The sequence below is a fragment of the Galeopterus variegatus genome, unplaced genomic scaffold, assembly GCF_000696425.1.
Source record: "Galeopterus variegatus unplaced genomic scaffold, G_variegatus-3.0.2 Scaffold5696, whole genome shotgun sequence".
In the NCBI taxonomy this organism is placed as follows: Eukaryota; Metazoa; Chordata; class Mammalia; order Dermoptera; family Cynocephalidae; genus Galeopterus; species Galeopterus variegatus.
In genome coordinates this window covers 98,719-123,948 of record NW_007731807.1, presented here as the reverse complement: position 1 = coordinate 123,948, position 25,230 = coordinate 98,719, and the positions used below count along the sequence as shown (strand labels likewise).

The following is a 25,230-nucleotide window of genomic DNA, read 5'->3' as shown; positions in this document are numbered from 1 at the left end:
ACCTGTTATTGAAAAGACCATCCTTTCTGCACTGACCTGAAGTTGAGTCTTTGTACAGGGTACTTCAGAAAGTTCATGGAAAAATAGAATTAAAAGATAATACAAATCTTTCCATGAACTTTTTGAAGACCTCTGGTACAAATCAGGTGACCTTATATGTGGGTCCAATTCTGGACTCCTTTCTGTTCCACTGCTTTGCATGTTTATCATTGGATTGATACCACATTATCTTGATTATTATAGTTTTATAATGGGTCTTGATATCTGATAAGTCCTGTAGCTTGATTACTGTTCTTCAGGACTGCCTCGCTTATTCTGGGTCTTTTGCATTTCCTTATAAATTGTGAACTCAGTTTCCACATACACATAAAACCTACTGGGGTTTTAATTGGAATTGCACTATATGTCTGATAGATTGATTTGGGCAGAACTGTCATCTTATTAACATCAAGTCTTCCAATCCATGAACATGTTACATCCTCCACTTATTTAGGCCTTTTTAAATTTTTTGTGGTAATGTTTTGTAGTTTTTGTTTTTATGTATGGTGTACAATTTTTATTAGATTTATTCCTACATATTTGTTTTTAGTGTTATAAATGGAATTGATGAGATATAAAGAAGAATATAATTGAGTAAATGATCAAAGCCAAAAGTTAAAAAATAGCAATAAAATGGATAAACCCCTTAGCAAGACTGATTAAAGAGAAAGGAAGTTAGCAATATTGGGAATTTAATAGGAGATATCACCACAGATCTAGTGGACATGAAAAAAAAAAGAGGATGTTATGAATAACCATGCTAATACATTTAAATTGTAGATGTAATGGACAAATTCCTGGACAACAAAATGATAAAAGAATTTTAGTTTATATGTATTTAAAGATACTGAATTCATGATTTAAAATCTCCCCACAGAGAAAAACCCAGGTTCAGGTGGCTTCACTGGTGAATACTTCAAACATTTAAGGAAGAATTAATATGAATCTTACACAGATTCTTGCAGAGAATTGAACAGAATTAACATGTTTCAACTTTTATAAAGCCATCGTGACCTTGATACCTGGCAAGTTTGTCTCTCATGAGCATAGATATAAAAATCCAAAACCAAGTATTACCAAATAAAGTGTGTGTGTGTGTGTGTGCGCGCGCCTCCGTCCCCATAGGGGGATTTATTCCAGAAATTCTGGTTGGTTTGTCAGTTGAAAATCAGTGTTGATTTACAACATTAAAACAATAAAAGAAAAATAAATCATCTAAATAGATGCAGAAAAGGCACTTGATAAAGTTCAATGTCTATTCATGATTAAAACTCTCAGGAAACAGACTGAATACAAGAAGCAAATTATGAGAATCCAGCCACCTTATTCTATTAAGCCAGACATTAAAAGATGTGCAAAAAACTGTGAAGTAATGCCTGCTTTCCTCACTAACATTTTGTTTTGAAAATATATTTAGTTTTTATAAAAATGTTACTTGTGTTAATATGCAATGAATTCGTTCTTTTGGCAGCTGGCCAGTTTGGGGATCCAGACCCTTGACCGCGCTGTTATAACACCACAGTCTGATCAAGTGAACAAACTGGCTAGTCCCCATTTTTTTTTTTTTAATAAATTAACATTTTTATAATTTTTCTGTTTTAATATCTAATGCAGTCAGTATTGATAATAACTTGCATAAACAGAAGTTCTTTGGGGGGTTCTGAATTTTTGAATATAGACAGTCCTTTTTGAGAACTGCTGGGCCATGCGGTCTTCCTCCTCACTCCTTATCTATTTATGTAAATTTCACTAGTGGTCAGTCACAGCCAATCTTGTAGGATACTTTTGCTCATATTTATAAATTTAAATACCAGTATGCCTTGGTTTGTAAAAATTTAAGAGATACTGGAAGAATAATACATTATTCAGGTAATTTGCAAATATCGTGAAGTAGTATTCCAAATTTAGTTGTAAAATAACTTGTGATGCTCACAGATTCTGTAGGTCAAGAATTTGAAAAGGGCACAATGGGATGGATGGCTTGTCTCTGCCTTTTTTATTTTTATCTTTTGCACATTTTTATTGTATCACTTGTCTTATTACTGAGTAGTAAGACTTTTTATAGGTTCTAGATACAAGTCCTTTGTCAGATATATGTCTTACAGATATTTTCTCCCAGTGTGTGGTTTGCCTTTGTCATTGCTTCTTGATGTATAGGCCCTCTGATGGGAAAATTTGAATGGCTTCTCACATTGTGTTAATCTGGATTCTAGGGTAGAATATCCTAAGAAATAGTGTATGGAGAGCAAGCAAATTCCAGATGGCCAAGAAATCATAGAGACTATGATTTCTGACTTGGTCTTTTGTCATTTCCACAGTATTCTATTGATCGAAGTAGTTATAAACCCACTCAGATTCAAGGGAAGGGGACATAGACATGTCCTCTCAACGGGGGAATTTCAGAGAATTTGTAGTCATGTTTTATAGTTGTCAGAGAAAGGTAATAAATTAGATAGATACTGTAACCCAATTGAAATTATACTGTGTAATTAATTAAGAGTAGTTTACCATTTGAACCTGTAATTATTGAAGAGTATTCAGTCTGGTCTGTCAAGATTTTGTGCAGCCAGAACCTCCTTTTTATTACTAAAAGGAAAATCTTTTTAGTATTGGGGAAGATAATTTAATGACATTTGCTTTTCCATCCCCATTTCAAGCTACCTTTGGGTATTTAAAGATCATAAATATCCCATTACATTGTGTGCTTTAGGGTTTGTTCTATAGAGCATAATAATGAAAACTTTGTAGATTTGAGAAAGTGAGTTTTTATTGTTTATTTGGATAATTTTATATAGCTAATTATTCTAAGACAAGGTACTGTATTTATAAAACTAAATTCATAAGATGAATTTTTATTTGGTAAGCAAAGTAACTATGGCAGAAATACCTCTTAGACAAATATTTCCTTTTTTTTTTTTTTTTTTTAATCTGGCTTCAACATTTTTTTCTTATCTTTGATTTTCTGCACTTTGAATATGATATACCTAGGGGTAGATTTTTTGGTATTTATTATTGTTCTCTGGGCTGCCAGGATCTGTGGTGTGGGGGTTTTTTTAATTAATTTTGAAGAATTCTCAGCCATTATTACAAGTCCTTAAAAATATTTATTCTCTTCCTTTCTCTTGTTTTTCTCCTTTTGATATTCCCACCACACACGTGTTATACCTTCATCATTGTCCCACAACTCTTGGATATTTTGTTCCACTTTTTTCATTCTTTTTTCTCTTTCCATTTCAGTTCTGGAAGTTTTTATTGACTGTCTTCAAGCTCAGTCATTTTTTCCTCAGTTGTATCCAATATACTGATGAGCCTATCAGGGGCATTCTTTGTTTCTATTACAGTATTTTTGATTTTTAACATTTCCTTTTGATTCTTTCCAAGACTTTCCATCACTCTACTTATATTACCCATGTGTTCTTGCATGTTGCATACTTTTTCCATTAGAGTTCTTAGCATATTATTCATAGTTATTTTAAATTTCCAGTCTAGTAATTCCAAAATCTCTGCCATATTTGAGTCTGGTTCTGTAGTTTGCTTTGTCTCTTTAGACTGTTTTTTTTGCCCTTTTAGCATACCTTGTCATAGTTTATTGAAAGTTGGACAAATGATACATCTGGTAAAAGGAACTGAGGTAAATAGGCCTTTGTATGAGGTTTTATGTTTATTTGCCTAGGAGTTAGGCTGTGTCTAATATTAGCTGTAGCTGTAGGTGTCCAAAGCTAAAATATCCTCTGGTGTCTTTGTTTTTATTTCCCCTGTCATCTTTGAGTTTCCTAAAGAGACTCCTTAAATAGGGTCTGAGCTTTGCAGTTCTTCTGTCTACTCCACTATTATTAACAGGAGCCTCATTGATGTAGTGGTGAGGTGTGGGGAGAGCAGAAGCATTCTGTAGCCCTGTGATTAGGTCTCAGTCTTTTTGTGATCCTATGCCCCTGGGCGGTGACTTTCACAAGTTCTTCTCGGCTTTACCCCTTCCCCCTTAGGTTAAGCAGAAAGAGTAGAGGGGAAGGGGCTGGAGTTATTTATTTCCTTTCCCCAGGTCTGTTAGGCTCTTGTAAAATAGTTTCTTTTGAAAGTGTAGTCCTTCATGTTAAGAACAGAATACTCTAGGCATGTTTCAAAGTGGTTACTTTCCGCCTCCTCCTGCTAGACCCATGAGGGGATTTTTTTCTACAGTCTTCACCCTAAGATCCTAGTGGGGCTCCCATAGTTAAAATGCAGGAAAGTGTGTCCCACCCCTAAGACTGGGTCCCAGGAGTTTTTACTTCGCAAGCTAGTCTACACAGCCTCTGGCAATTGGTCAGTTACAGTTTAAGTATTCCTACCAGTACTGGCTCCAGCAGTAGACTTCTAAATTGGGAAACTATGATTCTCAGTGTCTGCCTTTGTCTACTTTTCTGTGCAGCAGATTGCCATGTGACCTCAGTTCTCTGACGTATCTAAGAAGAGTTGCTTTTCAGTTTTTTCATAATTTTTCTTGCTGTGGGGACAGGAGTGATGACTTCCAAGCTCTTTATGTGTTGGACCATAAATCAGAAGTCTAGGCCAGTGTTTTCCTATGTCATCCTTGTACCTAGTGCAATATCAAGTTGTTCACAGGCTATTTGACAATTATAGTAGATAAAAATTTGTTCGCACATTTTACAAATTTTATATATAAGGTTAATTATGACTTCCTAAAAAACCTTGTCTGTTGTCCTTGATCATTGTGTCCATGCTTAAAACATAAAGGAGCGACTATTGTGAACCAGCATAGGTTTCCTAAAAATAAAGTACATCAAACCTTTATCCTATTCAATTTGTGTTTAAACATAAAATAATTTACTATTCCTCTCTCAAATTTTACTTTTTCCTACAGTACATTAAGTACACTTTAATCAAATGTGTAAATAGGATTATTTGTGCTATCCTTTATATAGTATTGAAATTAAACTGAAGCTAAATTACAAATTAGAATCACACAGAATTTCATGGAAATAATGTCACCTATGATGTGTTGTTCTGGGGCAGGTGAACAGATTTAAGGAGATACACACTTTGATCAAGTACCTCTTGGAAAACTGCAGGGCTTGATACCAGTGTTAAAATATAATTTTAGAATATCTCTAAATATTTCCTGCAATCAAAGAGCATAAAAATATATTTCATCGAAGTGGTGACTGTTACACTATATCCCATTACAAATCTATTTTCTAAGCCTGAGTTATTCTTATGTTTGTTTCCTACAACCCAAATCTTTTATTTATCCTCAGCCACCGATTTGGGCTTGTCTCTCTTGATAGATATCTTATTTTTTACTCCTCCTTCCCCCTCTTGCTAACATCATCTTGATGTTGTGTATAGGCAGATGGAAATGCATGGTCTGCTACAATCAAAGTTCATTATTGATTCTCTTAGAAAAAGCTTATTTGGAGGAGTATTAGGGATATTTAAAAATATATGACACGACTGATCCTGACACTGTAGGAACTTCCATTCAACGTAGGTTATTAAGCTTTTGAATAAAACTTAGTGCAGACATATAAAATTTTATACCTGAAAGTAATATTATAAAGCCATATGATCCAATTATATAATTTCATATATGAAAATAAAATTATGACATAATAAATTTCTTCATATATGAGAAAATAGGTATATAAACTACACAAAAGCATAATTTTAGGTTTTAACAGCTATGTATCAAACTAGTGACTCATAATTTCTGTTGTCCATTTAGAGTTGGCAGGATCAACTAAAGGAAAGCCTTCTTGCAGGAAGATAATATTCTTTTTATTGACGTAATAACTTCGTATAGCATACATTATACGAAGTTATCGACCGGGACCGGCAACGCCGAGGGTTGCGATCCCGTTGCCGGTCCCGGTCCGGTACGGGCGCGACACTGAGGGTTGCGATCCGTTGCCGGTCACGAAAAAAGACAAAAAAAAAAAAAAAAGAAACTAGGACTGGAGATAGACATTTTGCTACATTTTTTCCATAACTATACGGTATGATCCTTGAAAGGTTGAGTAGCATTTACTCATTTAATTTTTTCGAATGAATGAAATTTGTTCGTTCCACTGATAGAACAGTGTTTCTAACCTTTTCTTTATAGTGTAAAATTTACATGTTGCATTTATTTTTGTACTCTCATAATAAGAAAGTGGAAGATAGGGTTAAAATGTCAGTAAAAGTGGTTCATTTCACATTCAAATAGAAATGTAATAAGCTTACTGAAAATTAATTTTGAAATTGATGTTTTAAATTACTCTTTATTTTAAAATATGAACTGTAAAGTCTTTATCTCTTTATATTTTATTATAGGCAATACAAGGACCTGTGGAATATGAGTGATGACAAACCCTTTCTATGCACTGCCCCTGGATGTGGCCAGGTAATATATAAATTACTCTAAACCATTTTTTATATTCCCATTTATTGAAACACTGACAGAATATGTTGTCATTAAAAGGATGTTCTTACAATGTTTTATAAAATTTTAGAGTTAGAATTTAAAAATCCAGAAAACTTTTGGGAAAAAAATTCTTTTTCTCAATAGCATATCTGAGTTTTGGAAAATAAAATCTAATATTGGGGTGAGGGTTACAACTTATAATACAAAGGTGGAAGCTCTGGACAAAATCTAGGATTTAAAAGTATACTAATTTGACCATTATTGGTTGAAAGTCATTGCTAAACTGCCTAATTGGAAGTCAAATGTACACAGTCTTATATGAGAATTATTTTACTTGCTGAACTCTTATAAAATTAACTGATATTTACTTCTGACAGTACCATTAATGTATTAGTGTTCTTAAGTCTAACAGCTATAATGTAGAGCACATATGGAAGCTTAAGAAAATATTTCAGTTTTTTAACAAGCCAATAAATTATTAATCTATTGCTGTTATAATTCTAATCTTAAAATGACTATAGACACTAAGGAAGACTGAAAAAATAAGTTTAAAGCATAGTGAAATTACAACAAAGTACTTAAATATACAGACTGTAAATTATAAATAAGCATTAAAGTGCTTCATTGGTTTACATTTTTTAGTTGATTTTTTTAATTGATATTTTAAATTATGACATAATTGATACACTATAAACATATGCACTTTATTGTGTACAATTGATAATTTTTAACATATCTATATACTCATAAAATATGACCACAATCAAGATAGTGAATATATCCATCACTACAAAAGTTTCTTCATGCCCATTTGTAATCCCTCTCAGCCCTGCCATCCCTTTAACCACTGATCTGCCTTCTGTCACTGTAGATTTGTTTACATTTTCCAGAATTTTATATAAATGGAATTATACCATGTATACATTTGTCTGTCACCTTTTACTGCACATAATTTAAGATTTCTCCATGTTATGTGATCAATAGTTAATTCTTTTTCTTTGAGGGGTAATATTTCATTATTCCACAACTTATTACTTCACCTGTTGATGGATATTTTGCTTATTTCCAGTTTTTAGTTATTACAAATAAAGCTGGTGTGAATATTTGTGTACTAGTCTTTGTATGGACACATGCTTTCATTTCTCTTGGATTAATACCTAGGAATGTAACATTGGGATCATATGATAGATATATGTTTAACTTTTTAGGAAATTACTGAACATTTTTCTAAAAGAGATATACCACTTTACATTCCCACCAACAATGTATGAGAGGTCTTGTACCCTATGCTTCTCAGTTTTTTAAGTTTTAGCATTTTTGTGTGTGTGGACTGGTATCTCATCATGGTTTTAATTTGCATTTCTTTGATAACTAATGAAAAGATGAGCATGTCATGTTTATTGGCCATTTGCATACATTATATTGTTTGTGAGGTATCTTTTTAAATCTTTTGCCTGTTTTTAAAAATTGGATTGTCTTTTAATTACTGAGTTTTAGGAGTTTTTCATATATACTGGATACCAGTCCTTTGTCAAATATTTTCTCCAAGTCTGTGGTTTGCGTCTTAACTTTTATAATAATATCTTTTGATTATCAGATGCTTAAGTCTAATGTGTTGGTTTTTTATCTTTTATAGTTGTTGCTTTCTGTGACTTGTCTAAGTAACTTTTGCCTACCCTTAGGTCACAAAGACAGTCTCCTTTGTTTTCCTCTAAAAGCTTGCTTTTTTATTTAGGTCTCTTTTTCACCTTAAATTAATTTTTGAGTATGGTGTGAGGTAGGAGTTGAAGCTAATCTTTTTTTTTTTTTTTTTCCGTACGAAATTAATTTTTGAGTATGGTGTGAGGTAGGAGTTGAAGCTAATCTTTTTTTTTTTTTTTTTTCCGTACGTTTTTTTAAGATATTCCAGCATCATTTGCTGAAAAGATTTTTCTTTCCCTCTTAAATTGGTTTGGCTCCTTTATTGTAAATCAAATGATTGTATAACTGTGGGTCTATTTCTAGGCCTTTGTATTCTGTTCTGTTCATTAGTCTGTCAATTTTAATGCCAGTACCACACTGTCTTGATTACTCTAGCTTTGCAGTTAGTGTTCCAGTCAGGTAGGATAAGTTCTCCAATTTAGTTCTCCTTTTTCAAGATTGTCTTGGTTAGTCTTTTAATTTTTAATCATTCTGGCAAGTGTGTAGGAGTATCTCATTATGATTTTAATTCATGTGGTATCTAAGAATGTTGAGCAGGATAAAGATGGGAGCTACCAGGGTTGGTGCTGTATTAAATCGGTTAATCAGGGAATGTATCTCTGATAAGGTGACAATTGAACAAAGACACAAAGAACATGTGGGAACAAACTTTGCATGTATTTACAGACTAAAGAAACAGCAAATGTAAAGGCCTGAGGAGGGAATGGGTTTGATATGTTTAAGAACAAAAGGACAACTATTGTGGCTGGAACATGTAATAATCAATGAGGAGAAGGGTAAGAGATGAGGTCAGAGAGATAAAGAAAACAAGACATACTCTGTAGGGCTTTGTGGACTGTGATAAGGTGTTTTGGATTTTATTCACAGAGCAGTAAGTGTTAAGAGTGGAAGCAAGGAGGCTAGAGGCTGGCAGCGGTCCAGGTAAGAGACGATGGTAGTTTGGACTAAGTGGTAACAGTAAACATAGAAATAGATTGATTTGACATATATTTGGAGATATATTTTATATACATTTTCTGTAAAGTTAATAGAGCTAAAAACTGCAATTCGTAGAATCCTTTGCCACTAGAATTCAGAGTATAATTTTAGGTTCCACCAACCAAATTTACTCTTTCTGGTAAATCAGATTTACTTTAACTTCTTGGATTTGGTACTGAGTTAAATGGAGAAAGTGATGGTACTCAAGTCATTCATTTTGCCAGTTTGGATTGAAAAACACAACTTGATTTTGTAATCCCTGGATTACAGCTAATAACAATGTTTCTACAACTTCAACAGAAGAAAAAGAAACCAATTGCTATATATGTGTATGCGTATCACAGGAGATTGTTTCTTAAAAGACCTCTCTAGCATTAAATATATATGAGAGATTGTCAAAAAGCTCATGGAAAGAATCATATTATCTTTTAATTCTATTTTCCACAAACTTTTGGAAGTACCCTCATATGTGAAAAACATTAAAAAGTTAGAAATATTTTTTAGTCTCCTTACTATGAAAGGAGTTAAAACATTCATACTTCTTCCCACCTTCCCTTTCCTGTCTCCTGATGTCTGGTAATCTATTTTTACATTGTCAAGGCTTATAATACTTACATTTTGTCTTATAATCTTTAATTCCCATATTTGCCTACTTCTATATTAAGAAAGAGTAGCTAGAGAAGAAGAGCGAGAACTAAGCTTTAGGGCACTCCAGTGTTTAAAAGCCAGGAAAGAGGGAGAGGATGTTGCATAGGAGGCTAAGAAGCAGCAGCCAATGAGGAAAATTAAGTCCTGGAAGTCAAATAGAAAAAATATTTCATAGTGGGAAGAATGATAGAGTCATATTGTTGATAGGATAAGATGAGAATTCAGCACTTACTATTGAATTTAGAAACTTACTAAGAGTAGCTTTAAGTGAAAAGGCAGTAACAACAGTGTGTTTGGAGTAGGTTGAAGAGAGAATGGAAAGAACCAGAAATGGAGACATTGTAAGACAGCTCTTTCTTGGAGTAAAACTTAAAGGAAACTATGAAATATGTAGCTGGAGGAGGATGTGGGAATATTACAGCATATTTGGCACTGCAGAGAGAGGGACCATTGCAGAAATGAGGTCCTTAAGTAGGTAAGAAAGGATGGGATCTAGTTTTATTTTTAAAATTTTGTATTCTATTTGTATTCAGATAACATGCACAATTTTGTATTCTATTTGTATTCAGATAACATGTATCATGAGCATTTTGTGTGTTAATTGAAAACATGGCTTTACAAAAAATTATTAGGTAGTATTCTATTGCTAGAACATGGGCCATAATTTATTTACCTATCCTTCTATCATGAACTTTTAAATTAATTCCAGTATGATAAGCCACATTGTGATGAATGTCCTTCTACATAACCCTTTGTATGCATCTTATACATGTATACACATCTTTAAAGTTGTTCATATGTTTTGCCAAATTATTTTTAAAAGCTAAATCAATTTTTTATTCCAATTGTTTAATTCTCACTGATAGTTTTAAAAATGAGTACCCCAGTCGTGGGCATTATTACATTTTTTGGCATATATTTGTTCCCTAAGATATTTAAAATAGTATCTGTGTTATAATACCACCTTGTAAATGACCAAAAATAACCTGTCCGTATCATCCATTTGTTAAATCTTGCTGAGAACAGAAATGGCATAGTCCCTCTTTAAATTGAAATAGTATTTCATAGGAAATTGAAGGTTCTTATAGGAATTGGTTTTATAAGCACCAATTTGGTGGTGGTAGAGCAAATTGTTTCTTGTCACCATTAAATAGTGACATTATTCAGAATTTGAATTTTAGCTTTAACACACTTAGAAAAATTTAAATTTTCAAATAGATTTTTACATTTTAAAATGCATTTTGTTGATAATATCACTTCAGAGAGAGGCTTATATAAATCAGTGCAAACAGTTTTAACTGTAGACTCTTGCCATTAATCTTTTTTTATATTCCTATTAGGTATTCCACAGAAGGACTTCTGTTAATTTCACTTGTAAAAAATGGTGTTCAGTTGAATTCAGTAAAAGAGACAAAGTGAGAAAATGTAGTGAAAGATTCATTTAACATTGATACTCTGCTATTTTATTGGTAATATCTTTGTTTTTGAAAATTATTTTTCTTATTATTTTTTTGGTAGAATGTTTATACATTATAAGCTGTTTTACTAAAGAGATAAAGATTCATTTTATATTTACTCTAAAGTCTCAATGGAGGCTTGTGTGTGTGTGTGAGTTAATCAGTAACTTTCTGCTGTTGGAGTCCTTCAACTAGTCCTTCAACTGGCTTGAAAATTTATTTGTGCCTATTTAATATTTTAAATAGAAATAATAATATATTATGGATGTGAATTCATGTATTAAAAGCAGAATAACTAATTTCTTAGGAAGTTAATTCTGGTAAGAGTAGTCAAGCCTTGGAAACACAAATTTCCCTGATATAAGAGCTTAAATTAATTGATTATGGAAGCAACTGATTCACCCTCCTCTCCCATCTGTCAGGTTACCCTTTTTATAGCTGTTTAAGAGGTAGTTAACCTGTCCTGCTAGGGACCTATCTACTAAACCTTAACAGCCTTTCCTTTTGTTTATTGAGCTGTATGCTTAAGGTCTTACAGTTGTTTAACAAAAATACTTGTGTTTTCCTGCATTTGAGTTGTGCTTCGAATTGCCTAGAAAAAAGAAATTATATGAATTCAATATATTGTTATTGCTAGTAATATCATTATAATTTTTCTATAAAACTTATTTTTAGAATAAACCTTTTAATTTGGCTGGGAAAGCAATTCACATAGATTCTGCAAAAATTATTATTATAGCACGTAGTAGTTACTTTATAAGTATTTCTTGAAAAAAAAATGCACTTATTTCATATATATGACTTTTCCCAGTGACTGCCTTTTGACAAGATTGCCTTTTCCCACTGTCTTTTTAAATTTCTTGTTAAAAGTAAATTTTCTCTGATGATAGACAAGGTCAAATTCACCTGTAACAAATGCCAATTTGGGTGATTTTTTTTTTTTTTCTGTCCTTCACATCAGAAAGTGTTGCTGTTCATATATATAAATAATATTATTGTTTGATCAGTAATTCCTTTATAAATAGCATAGAGGTAAATTCAATCTGTGGATCCTATATGAGAATTTCTAAATCCGTATTCCTTATATTCCCCCCTTTAATATTCATATGATCCTAAATGTTAGGGTCCTTCTAGCTACTCTTTTTCACTTAGAATCAAGCTTGGTTCCATTTTAAGAGTTGTGTACAGAACACAATGTTATTTGTGGTATATGTGGTTGCACTTTGATTTGAATGTTTGTGATCAGACTAATCTAGGCAGAAGATACTGGTAGAATAAAATTTAGAAGAAAACTTTCAAAGATCTTATCTATTAATTTTGCTGACTTTGCAGTTTTTAAATCTGGGACCTGTATCAAAATGCATTCATTCACAAATGGTTGATGTTTGCCTTCAGTGGAAAAGCCACATTGTGAGGTTCTTTGGAACATAAAATGAATCTTGCTTTAAGATACTTTTAGTGTGGGACATAAGACACATACATTTAAAACTGTAATACAAAGTATAAAAAGCAATAAAATAATGTCAGTTAACTGCAAATATGTTCATTCTCCAAGAGCTTTGTTATTCAGCAATCTGTCAAAAGCACCACTACTTCTTATTCTCCTAAATTTGGAAGGGATTCTTATAATGATAAAGTAATAGGAAGATAACACCTGAGTGGGGAAGAGCTAGATTGTGGTCCTAGTATCTATGGTTAGAGCTCATTAAATGTCTGAAGAATAAATGAATAAGTCAAGCGATGAAAGTACTGTTGTATCTGAACACTGTCCTTCAGTGGGAATACAGGCAGGTGCTGAAAAGAGGTCATAAAATAATGGTTAATTTTCTGCTGGTGTGTGATAAAGACTAAGTGATAAATATAGACAAATTAAAGCTTAATTTGACGTAATGAACAGTTTGTGGTTTTGGGTGTTTTTTCTCCTCTTAGACTGATTATTAAGATTCAATTCTTTTATTGTGAAGAGCTCATTCTTTTAATTAGCATTTACTGAATACTTACTATATGCTAAATTTGGGGTGTTGCGGTAGGAGCGTGACCAACTTAAAAGGACAGACATGAAAATATCAGTACCTGTATGATACTGAGATAGGTGCTATAACCAAGGCATTGTGGAGACCATAATGGGAGCACAAGTGAGGGATTCTAACTTCTATAGGCTGGCGTCTAGTGGGCTGGGCTAAGGATGATATAGGTACTCAGTTTCACACTTTTTTCTTTTTTTGATATAGTATAAAAAGTGTAATGGAAAAGTTTTCTTTAAAGTTTTTTTTTTTTTTTTTTTTTTTTTTTTTTTTTTTACATTGTTTTAAGGATATCCTAAAGCTACCATTATTAGTTGTGTGAAAAGTTGTAGTGAATTGAGTCTTGGGAAGAGACATAAGAGAAGAAATCCATTTTGATGGTTTGGGCAAACCAGATTCAAGTACATATAATTTTATCATTCCCATTTGTAAAGTTATAGAGTAAAGAGTGAGTTTACATTTCTTAATTTAGCATTTTAAAATTATTGCTTTAAAATAGCAAAAAGTAAATGCTCTCTATTTTCAGTTATAAATGTTACTTGAAAAGTAGCTTCATAAAGGTTGATGTCCAAACATGAGATATCGAAACAATGCATTTATTATGTTATAATCATAATTGTCACCTTTGGCATGCAGAACTCATCCAAGTTAAGCGCAGGGGGAGAAAATGTGATGGATAGTTTTAAAAATTATTTTTAAAATAATTTTGATTCATTTTTATATAAGAACTCTGATGAAAAAAACCACTTTGGCTACTTTAAGTTAAAATTTTTATTTTATTTTAACATGAACTGCTTTATTATTGTATTGGTTGCTCCTTCTTTGCTGGATTATAACAAAGACATTCTTTTTTTATGTGGTACTATAATGAACGTGATTTATTTCTTAATTTGTCCAGGAGTAATATTCCTATAAGAAAATTCTTATTTAAAAAGTGGTAAGTAACCGTAAATGTAGGTAAATACAGTACTTTCTTCAAAAGTCATAGTGCCATGGAGTATATATTTCTAATATGATATTACAAAAATTAACAGTGGTCTACTTTTAGTATCCCAATAAAATTTATATAAAGTTTCTTTGCCTCAGCTTTATTTTTAAATACTCTAAAATGAGTTTGTGACCTAGTAATGTATCAGTATTGCTTATTCTTGGGTAATGGATTTCTCTAGATTATTTGAAATCTAGTGTGCTTATCTGTACTAACAATAATAGATTCTTTTGTAGTTTACAAACTGCTTTTTCACTGTTAATGGTGGTTTTACATGTTGTGGAAATGAATTTCCTTATCATTTTACTTATTTGATCAACTTGAAAATCTTAACTATATTTTAAAACTTTTTGCCACAGCGTTTTACCAACGAGGATCATTTGGCTGTCCATAAACATAAACATGAGATGACACTGAAATTTGGTCCAGCACGTAATGACAGTGTCATTGTGGCTGGTTAGTATATGCTTTTATTAATAGCTTATATACATATTTCACCTGGAATGTGCACAAATTTTGTGTATTCTCTGTAAATAATATAGTCTGGTGATATTCCAGTTACTTCATTTACAGTAAATGTTGGCAACATGTATTTTACCCATTACATTTCCATGTTTCCTTCTGACCATTCATTTCACTTTTTTGTGTAGTTTTTAAATATAGATTTCAATGTCAGTTTTGTGAAAGTTAATTAGGACTTTGAGAACATCCCATGTACATAGTCTACATTTAATTGATAATAATTGAATTAATGTGGTATTTAGTAAATGTTTCTTTTAGCTGTCTTGCACCTGGTTTATAAGGCTGTGTGAAGATAGAAAATGATCAAGCTCCTCCTGTTGAAGAAGGAGCAATTGGCAGACTTGTTCATTAGGATTTTGTTTATATTTCTTTTCAGACTAAACATTTTTGTTAGTCAAATACTTTCAATAAAGAGGGCCTAAATTCAGTCAATGTTTGTTTTGTGTGTTGACCCCATGAACGTAGAGTTATCACCTAAGCATATGATTATTTTTCACAGTATGTGAAGAGATACCTAATTCATGCATTGGTTTATTGTCATTCCATGCTGTGTTAAGCTTCCTTTTTTGGTACTTAAATATATATACACACACATCTATGTATATGTACATACACATACTATGTATAGTTTCCCTTCACTTATATATTTTATAAATAAATATTGTGATAAGAAAACAAAGTTTTATGTAAAATTTTATATAAATTTCAGATCTTTTGTGTCGTAACCCAAGATTTGTAAATCATAAATATTCAGATTAACTCTAGATTCTTCTTTGCTCCTGTAAAGTTTGTAAGTCTGGAATTATACCTAAATACCAAATACATTAGTACTTTTAAATTATTACTCAGTATAGAGATCAAAGTGTCATATGTAATGCTTTGGGTAGATAATAAGGCAAATATTAGGTGATTCTTCCTGGACTTTCAGTATCAAAATTTTTGTAATGAAATTAGAGGTAACAAAAAGTTAGCAATATATCAAAAACAATTTATGTAGGAAATATGTAGGGAAACTTTCAACATATCGCAGTTCCTTAAGTGAAAGGAAACAGAGAATAGTGAGGTATACATGCATTTGTTTGGAATATTGTAGTTCAGATATGAAGAGCTAGAACCAAACAAAAAAAAAAGGCAAAATAATAGCAACAACCTGGAAAGTTCACTCTCCTAGGAATGAAGGTTTTTGTTTCTCTGAAACTTATTGCCTTGGAGCAACCTCTCTCTGTAACTTTTTAACTCAAAAATGTTTTGAAGTTGGTCTCTACTTTCCTTTATGATTAATACTTGTACAATAGAAAAATGGAACACATTCATATAAGTACCAAGTGCTAACCGATTGCACCACTGAAGCTCCAGAAAAATGGAACACATTCAAACATAGCACGTGACCATATTTTTACTAACATATGTTGAGATGAATAGTTTAGCATTACTGTATAAATATAATGCATGATGTGTGTGGTATATATTTGATGATCAATAGCCATATGCAATCTGCATGTTAAATGATTGTGCCTATGTTGACTTTTCTCAAGTTTGGCAATTCTAGTGATCATTGATAAAAGTGATTTATGCTTATGCATTTTATTTTTAAGACTTTTTCCTCCCTTTAACGTAAGTTAAAAGCCTTCTAATGAGCTTAGATAGACAGACTTTTGGGGTCTGAACAGAAGAGTCAAATTTATATTTGACTTAGGAATTGTCATGATGGACTTAAGCTGATACATGTACACTGGGCTCTTACTATTATACAACTTTGGGGGTCTTTTGGAGGATAGGAGTGAGGGGTAGATTAAAGACTAACTAATTGGTAAAATTATGACACAGAGTCCCTTGAGTAATTCCAATATTATTAACAGTGCCTGAGACAGGCCTTCATTATGTATAAAGTGTATGACAAATGGGTCATTTTAGTGTTAAATATATTTATATATAGTAAAAATCTAAGTACTCTGGGTATATATGTGAGGGCAAAGATAAAATAGTAAGTAATGCCCACTGTGGAGACACGATAGTTAACAAATATGCTAATTTTAATTTCACAAAAGATTTTATGAGTATTTTATCTTAAACCAGGAGTCATCCTCAACAGAGTACTTTTATTTAGCTTAAGATAGATCCCTGACATAACCTATAAAATTGGTGCCCTAAAATATATAAAATATGAATAGAATTTTAAAGTGCTTCCAGCTCTTATCAATATGAATAAACAGTCTTGAAAATAGCAAGACTAAATGAGCAAAATTTGTAAGTTTGTTGTATTTCATTCAACATGGGACTTAGCTGGCATTTGTTCTGTAGTCAATACATATATACATGTATACTCAGTATACATGTTAATGTACTAGCATGAGTACATATTCAAGTATAGTGGAAATATTTCACTTAAAGTTATAAGAAGGAGTTGAATGTTCCTCCACTGCCTCAAAATTAAGCTAGATCACTCTGTAGTCATGACATAATCCTCATACAAAGCTTACAAAATCCATTACAATAGAAAATTAGCTTCAGTAGATAGTCGTAGAGTTTTGTTTTGTTTTTTTAGAGCTCTTGTTTCAACTTTATTTTTCTTCCTTGTATTTTGATCTACCTACTGAAGATTGTTTTGTCTTAAGCTTGCTTTCATAATAGATATGAACAACTAGAAGAAGGGCCAAGTTAAAGCAAATATACATGCTCTTATCCTAAATACAATTGCATGTATTTAAACAATCATAATTTTTAATAATGTATCTTTTAAAAAATTCTTATCACTCAGATAATGATAATAGTTTATCTCTTGAGTAGAGGATGTTTATGCCACTCTACTCAAAGAGAAGGAGTGGACTAAAGAGCAAAAAGGACTTTTTTCATACTTTTTTTAAAATTGAAAAATAGTTAATTATACATATTTGTGAGGCAGAGTTGAATATCAATACTTTTTTCATACTTTCATAATTCATAAAATTGGAGGAAATATCTTGAAGTGCAACAAAAACTTAACCAAATTTTGTTTGCTTTAAAGGAAGAGGTCTTTCCAAAGAGAATTAACAACTGACTGAACCAGTCCTGCTAATTTATTAATTTACTAGCTATATTTTAGTCTTAATATGATATTTAAATCTGTGTGATTACTTCTTGACATTTATTTCAGATCAGACCCCAACACCAACAAGATTCTTGAAAAACTGTGAAGAAGTGGGTTTGTTTAATGAGTTGGCAAGTCCGTTTGAGAATGAATTCAAGAAAGCTTCAGAAGACGACATTAAAAAAGTATGTTGTTAGCAATGTAATTGAAAAAAGAGTACTTCTAATAGAAAAGTAATGATAGTTATACTTCCTGCTTTCTTAATTTAGACATACTGATTATTTTTGAACTTGTAGCATTTTTTATGTTGTTTGCATTTTAGATGCCTCTAGATTTATCCCCTCTTGCAACACCCATCATAAGAAGCAAAATTGAAGAGCCTTCTGTTGTAGAAACAACTCACCAGGATAGTCCTTTACCTCACCCAGAGTCTACTACCAGTGATGAAAAGGTTAGAAATTTGTATTTATGGTAGAAATACAAACTAAGGGAAAAAATTGGTATCCCAAGTGAAGTTTAATATTTAATCTTCATAAAATGTTACTGTATTAAATTTAACATAATTCAGTGTCAGTTTGCAGTAGTTTTATATGTAAGAAAGCCTGTGAATACTCAGATATTTCAGGGAAAGAAAACTATCTTTATAGATAATTATTTATTGTACACAGAAAAATTATAGGAGAGAACAGTCACTTTCGATAAAACTGTTATTTAAATTTATAAGTTTAACTTAATTTTTCTGGGTTTTGGTATTTTATTTTTAGCTACTTTTATACAGTGACAGATTAATTAAGAACCTGTACAACTAAAAATTGAACGATGGTTATTTAGGCTTTTAAAGGGCTAAGGGATTAATAAGTTAGTTACTCATTCTGAGCAGTATATCTTTGGTAACAGCAACTAAGAAGATTATGATACTATCTTGAATAGTCTGGTAACCTGGGACCAGAATATTCAACCTGGGACCACCTGGGCTGTATTTCTTTGTTGAGTAACATTATTCTGGGTACTTCTTGATCACTTTTTCATTAATACGCGCATAAAATGAACACATTTATTTGGGAGCACCATGTTGGGATACAATAAAGAGGCAACGGTAATGTTCTTTTTTAGATTATGTTATTCTAAAACCATGATTTATTGATGGACATCTCCTGCCATTCAGAGGAGCTAGAAAAGAAATAAGGAAATACAGAAAAAGTAACTTTTTACCTAGGAATAAATGCTCTGATCTTACGTTTGGTTTGGGGATTTGGGTTTCTATTTGGGGGGGGTGGGTTCATTTTCTTTTCCAGATTATAAATGTACATTCTAATTATAAAAACCTTAAAATATAGAAAAATACAAAGAAAACCAAAATCACCTATTAGCTCATAATTGAATAAGAATTACTAATATTTTGAAACATTTTTTCCTAGAGAGAGATATATATATATATTTATACATGCAAACATATAAGTGAATAGTTACTTACGTAGAATGGATGGATACAAAGAAAGATTCTAGCTTACTTTTATATTGTGCTTTAAAACTCAGCATTAATGAACATTTTCCCATGTCTTCAGCGATTTCTCCAAAATCATAATTTTTAAGGATTGGACTTTATGTTATCATTATCTTAATGTAATTAATTCTCCTGGGTTTTTTTGGGGAGGGGAGGGACATGAAGGTTCTTTCAACATTGTCTCAGTTAGAAATGCTGTTAGGAGCCATCACATTGGGGACTATGTTGCTCTTGAACATCCTGTTCACCAGTTAGGGCGTGCAGCTGGGAGGGGCTGGACAGTGGGCCAGGTATACCAGGAGTTGGGAAAAAACCACACTAGGCAAAGAACTTGCGTTAAGATCAGGAGTGAAATACATTAATGTGGGTGATTTAGCTAGAGAAGTCTGATCTCCGGATATCATGGAGTCTGGCAAGATGGCGTCTCCCAAGAGCATGCCGAAAGATGCACAGATGGCACAAATCCTGAAGGATATGGGGATTACAGAATATGAGCCAAGAGTAATAAATCAGATGTTGGAGTTTGCCTTCCAATATGTGACCACAATTCTAGATAATGCAAAAATTTATTCAAGCCACGCTAAGAAAGCTACTGTTGATGCAGATGATGTGCAATTGGCAATCAAGTGTCGTGCAAACCAGTCTTTTACCTCTCCTCCCCCAAGAGATTTTTTATTAGGTACTGCAAGGCAAAGAAATCAAACCCCTTTGCCATTAATCAAGCCATATTCAGGTCCTAGATTGCCACCTTATAGATTTTGCTTAACAGCCCCAAATTATAAGCTTAAGTCTCTATTAAAAAAAGGCATCTACTTCTGCGGGAAGAGTAACAGTTCCACAGTTAAGTGTCGATTCAGTTACTAGCAGACCAAGTACTCCCACACTAGGCACACCAGCCCCACAAACCATGTCTGTTTCAAGTAAAGTAGGTACTCCAATGTCCCTCACAGGGCAAAGGTTTACAGTACAGCTGCCTACTTCACAGCCCCCAGCAGTAAAAGCATCAACTCATGCAACATCAGCAGTTCAGAATATTCTGATTAATCCATCATTAATTGGGTCCAAAAGCATTCTTATTCCCACTGATATGGTGTCATCAGAAGATAATGCCAACGAATTATCAAATGCATTGACAAGAAAACATGAAGATGGTGATGATGACGATGATGTCAATGACTGATAGTTTGTAATCTAGCCTTGATGCTTATAACAGTATACGTGGTCTTAAATCCATTGTACTGAATTAAAAATGCATGTTGAATGTTTTTAAGTTGTGTTTTAGAAAACATAAAAAGTACTTAATGAGTAAATATAGTTACTATATATTTAACTGAAATGTTGGGTTTTCTTTGATAGGGTTAGTAATGGTTTTTCATCAGCCTTCAAGTGTAAAAAATAAAATAAAATAAAAAGAAATGCTGTTAAATCTTTGATATAAGTCTGTCTTCATAGACAGCATTCCGGTCCCTTCATGTTTACCAGTTTTTCACTATTAATGGCTGTGTTAACATCTTTTTCCAACTTTGCTTAGTCATTTGTTCCTCTTGGGCAGGGCATAGCCATGGCAATTTGTAAAAAAATCAGTTCTGGGCCTCCTCTTTCTTGATTCTCTTCCTAGGTGATCTCATCTAGAACCATAACTTTAAAAACCATCCACATACCAATGATTCTCAAGTTTATATTGACCCAGATATCTCTCCAGATTGCCATATTCATAACCAACTCCATCTTCACATTTCCCTTTTTATTTCTAATAGACACCTTAAACTTACATATGTAAGTCAGAGTCCTTGATTCTTTCCCAAAGCTTCCTCTTCTCAGCAAATTTTCTTCATCCACCTATTTGCTGAAGCCAAGAATTTAGTAATCAACTTTAATTTCTTCTTTTCCTTCACACTGCAGATCTTATCAGACCTACTTGCGGGATATATCCTGAATCTTACCCACTTCTGTCTGTGTGCAGTGTTACCACTTTAGTCCAAGCCATCATCATCTTTTACTTGGATTATTAACAACTACCTTCTAACTGGATTTTCTGCTTTCATCTCCATTCTATTTTCTATAGGACTCTTTGTTTTGTTTTGTTTTGTTTTTTAATACATTGAATCATGCCATTCACTTCCTTAAAATCCTTCAGTGGTTTGCCTTTGTATTTAAGATAATTCAGACTTCTTAGCATAAGCAGACTTTGATCTGGACTTCTCTACCCATCTGTCCTCACCTCATGCCACTCCATTGTGTTCATTAAATATTTCAGACTTTTTACTTCCTCAAGACAGTGTATGTGGTATTTCTTCCTTTTCTCTAGAATGTGCTCTTATCCTTTCAGTGTCAGCTCAAATGCCATTTTTGCAAAGAAGCTCACCTTCCTTCACTAGGATAACTAAAGTAGCCAACTCTGCCCTGCCCTCAGTTAATCTTTCACTGTTTATTATATTGCACTTATTATTCTATAACATTTAACATGTAACAATCTAAAATTTTCTTGTTTGTTTCACTTTATTGTTTCTCTTCCCACTAGTCCTTGAGAACATAAGTTCTCAAACTTGTTGAATAAATGAAGTTATAAGTAGTACTAGTTTGTCCTTTTTCCTATGTAGCTTATTAAGACTTTGACAGTAAGTGACAGCATAAAGGCCAATTCAAAGAACACAGTAGACCTAATTCTTACACTGATTAGTTAAGGAGTTCTGTGTAAGGCCCTTAATCTCTTTATTTCCTAATCTGTAAAACTAGGGGAAATACCATCTTTACAGTCCTCACTGTCTCACAAATTCTGTTTTCCTTTAATTTGGAAAGGTTTCACTCCAGGAATTACTTATTTTACATTCAAGATATCAGTATTATGTGGCCTTTTGATATTGAGAAATTATTGATATAGGAGGGATAGGTACCGAGATTAGCGAACATTCATATTACTTTAAAATATTTTTAAGCATTTCTATTATTGAATTTGTTTTAACTATAATATAGTCTCCCTGTATCTGTTTTTCTCTTTGTACAGAATAAAGTAGGAATAGGTTTAGGCAATATCTTATGGATTTTAAGTTCTATGATTTCATGAGAATGGACTGTATTTTAATTTTAATATTTTACTAAAATTATAAATGGAATCACAGCCAAATTGCCCAGCCTAACTTATTTCTGGATTGATAGGAAAACAAGTTGTATTGAGAAAACCTACTCAGATTTTTAAAAATTAAAATACTAATTGAACATTACATTTGAACCATTATAGCTGCTTCTGAAAGTTTCTTTTAATTATTTTTAGATATTAATTTACTTTTGAGGTTTAAATATAAAACACTGTGGATACTTTTAGAAGTGTGTTCTGTTTACTAAGGTACATTTTTAAATGCCACCCTTTCTTTATCTCTTTATTAAATAGGAAGTATCATTGGCACAAACTGCACAGCCCACATCAGCTATTGTTCGTCCAGCATCATTACAGGTTCCCAATGTGCTGCTTACAAGTTCTGACTCAAGTGTGATTATTCAGCAGGCAGTACCTTCACCAACTTCTAGTACTGTAATCACCCAGGCACCATCCTCCAACAGGCCAATTGTGTAAGTGATTTGGGCCAGTCATTGAACTATATATGAATTGTTAGTTTTCTCTTTATGATTTTTCTCTAAGACATTTAATTCACATTTTGACTGTGTGACTGTGTGTGTGTGTGTGTGTGTGTGTGTGTGTGTGTGTGTGTGTGTGTGTGTGTGTCTCCTTACTTGAATTTTGGAAACAATACTTGGGTGGTATTTTTTAAATATAAATATTATCTGATAGTTTGAAAAGTACCCAAAACTTAGTTTTAAAAAATCAACATAGAATGTGAATTTACAATGACCTCTTATTTTCATGCTATGTCACACAAGCATATAAATTGCTTCATCATCAGATGACATTTCTATCAGTTCTTACAGGTAGCTCCCAAGAGCTTTCTGATGAGAACTCGGAAATTTTTCTCATTTTACAAATTGGAGATTGTCCTAAGTAAATTCATAATGTTTTCCTTTTTTTTTTTTTTGTTCACACTGCTATATTATTCATTTAGGATACAAATAAAAGTAATTTTGCAATTTTCTTTGTAGTGGTTAGAAAATTTATCTTTACATGATATGGTAATAGTAAAAATACTGCTGTTTTTTAAAGAGATGGTTGTTATGGATCTCTTGTCTTTAATTTCCCTTCTTTTATTTTTCTTAGCCCTGTACCAGGCCCATTTCCTCTTCTGTTGCATCTTCCTAATGGACAAACCATGCCTGTTGCTATTCCTGCATCAATTACAAGTTCTAATGTGCACGTTCCAGCTGCAGTCCCAGTAAGTTAGAAATTTAGACTATTTAAATCTTTATAGCAAGTCTGGTCTTTGTAAAGCAATCAGAAAATACAGTTGGGTCTGCTTGATTGTCTTATGGAACTGAATTTAACAAAATACTTTTTAGTGATATATAGTGTTTATTCATTGATATTTATGAAAATAGCGTATACCATTCAGAAAAGCAAACATAACTGGATAGAAAAGATTTTTTCTTCCCCCCAAAATCTTAATTGTTTTCCTTTATTTTTATACTAAGAACTTTATTTCTTATTTACCCATTTCAATTTGACTAGATCTGTAGAATTCAAATATTAACACAGATTTCTAATTTTTTTTTTTTTTGCAACTGGCTATTATGGGGATGTAAACCCTTGACCTTCGGTGTTATTAGCACCATACTCTACCCATTGAGCTAACTGGCCAGCCCCAGATTTCTGATTTTAAAAAGATATTTGTACTAGAATACTTTATGCTTGTCAGGTAACTCCATGATATTCTGGTTAATATGAGAATTTTTTTATAAAAACACTGGCCATTATGGGGATCTGAATGAACCCTTGACGTTGGTTGTTATCAGCACCACACTCTACCCAGTGAGCTAATCAGCCAACCCCAGATTTCTAATTTTAAAAAGATATTTGTATTAGAATTTTTGTCAGGTAAACTCCATGATATTCCCGTTAGTATAGAAATTGTTTATAAAGGCACACTCTATGAACTTTTGTGGTCAAGTTGAGTTGCTGGAATTCCTTGGATGGCTAAAGCATATTAAAATCTAAACATTCTAAAACCATAGTTTCCCACTTTCCTAATGAAAGCTCCAAAAGAAGAGTTTTTTGAGGGTCATGTTAAATAAATTTTGAAAGATATAGTCAAATAGTTAAATACCTATTTACAGTATTTAACAGTTTAATGAACATTTAAAAACACATTGTAGTAATGTAAATTAGAAATAATGCTTTTTTTTCTTACTCTCACATTTCATAAAAGTAATATCTTCAACATTCAAATTTTCATCCTGAGAGCCACTTTTTGAGACATCTAGCAGTTTTCCAGAACACGTTTTCGTTTTCACCTAGATTATTTACAGTGTAACACTTTTTGGGTCTCTCTATTATTCTCTTCCTGGAAATTTACCTCAAGCCTTAGATACTCATTTATATAATAAAAAGTGTTTTCTTTTACCTTTATAGATACATATTGCTGATCAGTACAATGTGATCATTTACTGTAAAGCTTTTCAAATTGTTTAAAGCCTATTTATAGTAGCATTCCAACACTTTTGGTGAGGTTATACCCCAGGAATATTACTAAGAGATTAATGTAAAGTATTTACTTTTTTTTTTTATTTACTAATTCTTCCAAGTGATCTTCCTAAGTGTCCAAAATTAGCCTGGATTGAGGTAATTTCAAAATAATGTCTCTTCTAACAGAATTTTGTTGTTCAAAATGCATTATTTGAGGGCCGGCCTGGTGGCGCACTGGATAGTGCGCCGCTTGGGAAGCGCGGCGGCGCTCCCGCCCGAGGGTTCGGATCCCACATACAGACCGGTTCCCGCTCACTGGCTGAGCGAGGCGCGGGG

At 32.5% G+C, this 25,230-nt stretch overlaps 1 protein-coding gene and 1 pseudogene across 3 annotated transcripts in view; both read left to right on the top strand.

The window, feature by feature from the left end:
- The window catches only part of ATF2 (activating transcription factor 2), an 82,012-nt gene that overhangs the window by 21,793 nt on the left and 34,989 nt on the right, over window positions 1-25,230 (top strand). For 2 of the 3 annotated variants that reach the window (XM_008589852.1, XM_008589853.1), the window contains exons 4-9: window positions 6,346-6,415; window positions 14,592-14,688; window positions 17,888-18,006; window positions 18,144-18,272; window positions 22,714-22,892; window positions 23,533-23,647. In XM_008589852.1, coding sequence (XP_008588074.1) covers window positions 6,346-6,415; window positions 14,592-14,688; window positions 17,888-18,006; window positions 18,144-18,272; window positions 22,714-22,892; window positions 23,533-23,647 — 709 coding nt within the window. The remainder of the gene's footprint in view (window positions 1-6,345; window positions 6,416-14,591; window positions 14,689-17,887; window positions 18,007-18,143; window positions 18,273-22,713; window positions 22,893-23,532; window positions 23,648-25,230) is intronic. The other variant, XM_008589854.1, reaches the window with a different exon arrangement.
- On the top strand, window positions 19,728-20,505 carry LOC103605274 (annotated as a pseudogene).